The sequence below is a fragment of the Lethenteron reissneri genome, unplaced genomic scaffold, assembly GCF_015708825.2.
Source record: "Lethenteron reissneri isolate LAM-NWPU_2019-01 unplaced genomic scaffold, ASM1570882v1 scaffold_1630, whole genome shotgun sequence".
In the NCBI taxonomy this organism is placed as follows: Eukaryota; Metazoa; Chordata; class Hyperoartia; order Petromyzontiformes; family Petromyzontidae; genus Lethenteron; species Lethenteron reissneri.
Window position 1 is genome coordinate 2,302,171 of NW_026891367.1, and position 4,851 is coordinate 2,307,021.

Here is a 4,851-nt window from a genome sequence, read left to right on the forward strand (position 1 = left end):
ACCCCACCCCTCCCATTTTTGGATGCACGACGGACAGACACAATAATCCCCTGTGGGCTGGTGGAACCAGGTGGTTCCTACCAGTATTACATTGTAATGTCATTGTGGCCTTCCTGGCAGCCAGTAGAATCTGCGCTGTGTGGATACATCGATGACTGGCGGGACCGCGCCCACATCTCAGTACGATCACTGCACTGTGGAAATGTGGTCGTCATTCAAGATTAAAAGTGAATGTTAACGGGAAAATAACGGTGCTGTAACTCTCTTTACGACGAACCCCACGTCTCCAACATTTGTACAGTGCGAGAAAGTTACATTTTGCCATTTCGTCACGAGAACCACGTGAAGATTACACAATGCTCGCAGCTTAACAACGTTCACGGAGCCTTTGCGATTGCTGCCAATGTGAAGTGAGAACAAAGATGGAAAAACGAGCTGTCATTTCCAATCAACCCTGCCTGCTGGTCCAGCATCTTGTTTGTAGACAAAAATAAACCAGCGGCTTCCTAAAAGCAACTGCGGCAATAATTACACAATAATCACCACAAAACAACCGACTTCTCTCACAACGGAGGCAGTATTCTCACACAAGACGATCGCCTTGATCAAAAGAAAACGAAACGCAAAATGGGCTCGGAACTAAATTCTGAACAAGCGTTTAAAGGCCCCCAAAATAAATGGAAGAAAAATAAATACAAAAAATATTGAACGACGCTTTTCAAAATACGAGATTTTTGTTTACAATGTCCCTGAAGGACACACACACACACAGCCACGTTAACACGGACGCTCGCAAGGGGGGGCCACGTGAACACGAGTTCGTGTGTGCTGGGGGGCAGCCATCATTTGAACAGGAAGAGAACCAACGAAAAACAACGCATCCTCCAGTAAAGCCCTATTCAAGAAACACCAAGTTAAACGTGACTTGTGTAAAAAATATCTTTGAAACAACAGGCTTCCGAGTAAAACATGCATCACCATTGGAACCTCATTTGCCAGTAAAAAATATGATAATTGTTTTTTTACCCTTCTATCTGGCAACAAAACTGACACCTTTTTTACAAGGAGTCATGTTTGCATAGACCACAATACCTGCAGCCATAATGCAAACAAAAAACATAACTCTGATAATGTATGCACTGTCCTTGAAGTTGATTGGTCCACACCCATGTGAGACTAGGCTCTAAGGAAAGCTGTCTCGGATGTGGACCAATCAACTTCAAGGACAGTGCATACATTATCAGAGTTATGTTTTTGTTTGTTTTATTTTTCGATTTAAAGCTTTCGTGACTGCAGGGATTCATCTTCTTGGTTCTTTCGGTAAAGTCACGTAGAAGGGAAGTAATAAAATAATAAAAATAAAACATAAAATAATTCTCATGACGTTTCGGCCACAATGCAAGCAGCTGTCCTCAGGTGAAAACCAGGTCTGTCCCTTTGATGCTGAATTAGTACTATTCACATACCTGCATTTCCCATATCCTCTCCCTTTGATGCTGCTAATCCTGCATAATGCACAGGCATAAGTAGTACTAATCACATTCCTGCATTTCCCATAAATATTCTGAATTCCTCTTGATATGCAAATTCCTTTGTCAAGGCACCCAGCTTATATACATGCTCCAAGCTCGTGTGCTCTTTTGTTTGTATTATGACTGCAGGTATTGTGGTCTATGCAAACATGACTCCTTGTAAAAAAGGTGTCAGTTTTGTTGCCAGATAGAAGGGTAAAAAAACAATTATCAAAACATGCATCGTTAGCCCAATTAGATATTAGATGACAATCTGATTAATCTTCATCGCACTCGCGGTGGTCACGTGACCGATCTCCGTGACCAGGTTGGGATTCGACGTGGAAATTGATTTTTCGGAGCCGCTCGCTGCGACGCCTCTCGCCTTTCGGCAGCTCAGGATGCGCTTGAAAGTGGCGATCATCTCCGTGTCCCGAAACGAGAAGATGATGGGGTTCATGGCGGAGTTGAGCTCCGCTATGAGCAAGAAGTACTTCTCGAAGGCCAGGACGTTGCAGTCCGAGCAGAAGGAATCCAGCAGCAGAATCACCAGACCCGGCGTCCAGCACACGATAAAGGCTCCTGGGAGAGACGGCACGAGGCATTTTGGCAGCGACGCATGGAACAAGACCAGCCTTGATCATTGTTTTTTTTACCCTTTTATCTGGCAACAAAACTGACACCTTTTTTACGAGGAGTCATGTTTGCATAGACCACAATACCTGCAGTCATAATGCAAAAAAATATATAACTCTGATAATGTATGCACTGTCCTTGAAGTTTATTGGTCCACACCCGAGACAGCTTTCCTTAGAGCCTAGTCTCACCCTGGTGTTGGACCAGACGATGCCAAAAAGGCGCACAACTCAAAGACAATGCACCATCAGAGTATGAGAGCTCGGGGTAAGCATTTACACCATTGGAACCTCATTTGCCAGTAAAAAAATATGATAATTGTTTTTTTACCCTTCTATCTGGCAACAAAACTGACACCTTTTTTACGAGGAGTCATGTTTGCATAGACCACAATACCTGCAGTCGTAATGCAAACAAAAAAACAGTTGTGCGCCTTTTGGCGTCATCTGGTCCAACACCATGTGAGACTAGGCTCTAAGGAAAGGTGTCTCGGGTGTGGACCAATCAACTTCAAGGACAGTGCGTACATTATCAAAGTTGTGTTTTTTTTTGCATTAAGGCTGCAGGTATTGTGGTCTATGCAAACATGACTCCTTGTAAAAAAAGATGTCAGTTTTGTTGCCAGATAGAAGGGTTAAAAAAACAATTATCGTGAATCGTGTTGTCGAATGTTCTGCCCAGACAGACCCACAACGCTTAATTCTAGATTTGAAGCTTTCGTGACTGCAAGGATTCATATTCTTAGGTTTTTTTCGGTAAAGTCACGTAGGTAAAAAATTTAAATTAATAAAAGTAAAATAAAATAAAAAATCACGACGTTTCGGAGGCAACACAAGCTTCCGTCTTCAGGTGGAACCGTCACAGCCACGACAGCTGTATCAAGTAAATGAGAGATTACAAGAGCTACCACTCCGATTATATAATGGTTGAAGAGGGGAAGGGCCAAGTACGGCACACTTTTTATTAATATGGTAAGGTGAGGCTTGAGACTAAGAATAGACTGCATAACAAAAGACTGAGCCTTTGTTATGGAGAGGTACGGTTTGTGACTACGCCTAGCCTACATAACAAAAGTGTGAAAAAAGAAATAACTAAACCTGGTAAAACAAAACTGGTTGTCTATCAATAACCTGTAATAGTTGTCTGTCAAATAAGATGGTCCAAATAAGTGTGGTTAAATCTTTTTTGCATGGTTAATCACATCACTTACCCAACATGATGGTGACCGTTACGAGCAAGCTCACGGGGGCGTCTTGCCTCCGGGAGCACCTGGAGCTATTCTGCAGCACGGGTATCCTGTCCCTCCACACGTTCACGAAGATGTGGCCGTAGAGCCCCGCCATGATGAGGAACATGGAGAGGTTGTAGCCGGCCCAGAAGGTGACGTAGCTGGCGCTGTACAGCGGCGCCAGGGTGGAGCACGTGGCGATGTCGCAGACGCAGTTCCAGCCCATGCTGGGCATGGCGCCGGCGATGATGGCCACGAGCCAGATGATCGCGACGACCGTCACGACGCGCCGCTCGCTCATCCGCTGCATCCGGAACAGCGCGACGTGGCGCTCGATGGCGATGACCAGGAGGCTGGCGACGGAGGCGGTGAGGCTCGTGTTGATCAGCCCCTGGCGCAGAAACCAGGTCTGCAGCGACAGCTTGCGAGTGTTGGGCCCCGTGTTGACAACCAGGTAGACGTACGCCGCTCCCGCAAAGAAATCCGCCGCGGCCAGGTTGGCCATGAGGAAGTAGACAGGGTGGTGGAGTGTCTTGTTGATGTACACGGCGAACATGACGAGGGCGTTGGCCAGAATGATGCCGAGGCACAAGGTCAGGCCGAGCACCATGACCAGCGTGCTGGTGAAGGACCACTCGTCGTAGAGCGGCTTGTTGCTGTTGCGGTAGAAGAATGCGATCGTCTCGTTGTGGTGGCAGCTGACGTCCATCTCGTTCTCGCGTTGTTTCCCACGTCCACGCACACCTGCAAAGCAAAGATTATTTAAAGGAAACCAACACCAATTGGGCTCTAAGAAAAGCTATCTGGGGTGTGGACCAATCAACTTCAAGGACAGTGCATATCATTATCATCATCAGAGTTGTTTCTTTTTGTTTGCATTTTGACTGCTTGTGTTGTGGTTATTGCAAACATGATGCCTTGTATAAAGGTGTCAGTTTTTGTACCAGTTGAAAGGGTAAAAACTTACTACTAAAGAGCTGTTGTTATACAATTACATCTCGATAGCGTTCCTCCTCTGAGCGTCATGATCATAGACAATGGCACAATCTGATTATCTGCACTGGCGTCCGTGACTGATTGCCCTATTTAATGACCCCCAGGGGAATGTGACTCAGCGTCGCGAAAAGAGGTGATCGCATCTTGTCACACTGCCGATACATGTGTACGCACACGCATGTACATGTACAGGCACTCTCGCATCACACATGTACAGTCCGCTTGAATAATTCCACTGCTGGATGATGACCTCCGCACACGTCTTGTGGGTCGGGTCGAGAGCGATATTTGATTATACTTCACCATCTTCTTGGTTCTTTCGGTAAAGTCACGTAGAAGGGAAATAATAAAATAATAAAAATAAAACATAATAAAATTATTCTCACGACGTTTCGGCCACAACGCAAGCAGCCGTCCTCAGGTGAAGAACCAGGTCCGTCGAGGCGACAGAGTCTGAATGAAACAGCACACGAGCTTGGA

The 4,851-nt window shown here is 45.7% G+C and overlaps 1 protein-coding gene across 1 annotated transcript; it reads right to left on the bottom strand.

Annotated features, from left to right (window-relative positions):
• Window positions 1-1,688: 1,688 nt before the first annotated feature.
• Window positions 1,689-4,084, bottom strand: LOC133362816 (lysophosphatidic acid receptor 1-A-like). Its single transcript, XM_061581767.1, has 2 exons — window positions 3,358-4,084; window positions 1,689-2,093 (listed from the first exon to the last, which is right to left on the bottom strand). Exons 1-2 carry the CDS (start codon window positions 4,082-4,084, stop codon window positions 1,774-1,776), a joined length of 1,047 nt encoding a protein of 348 aa, XP_061437751.1. The 3' UTR covers window positions 1,689-1,773.
• Window positions 4,085-4,851: the final 767 nt, after the last annotated feature.

Excerpts from the sequence above, each read along its gene's own strand:
- LOC133362816 (XM_061581767.1), bottom strand. The coding sequence starts at position 4,084 with ATGGACGTCAGCTGCCACCACAACGAGACGATCGCATTCTTCTACCGC. Across the intron at positions 2,094-3,357 it reads AACGGTCACCATCATGTTGG|GAGCCTTTATCGTGTGCTGG; the intron begins GTAAGTGATGTG and ends CGTCTCTCCCAG.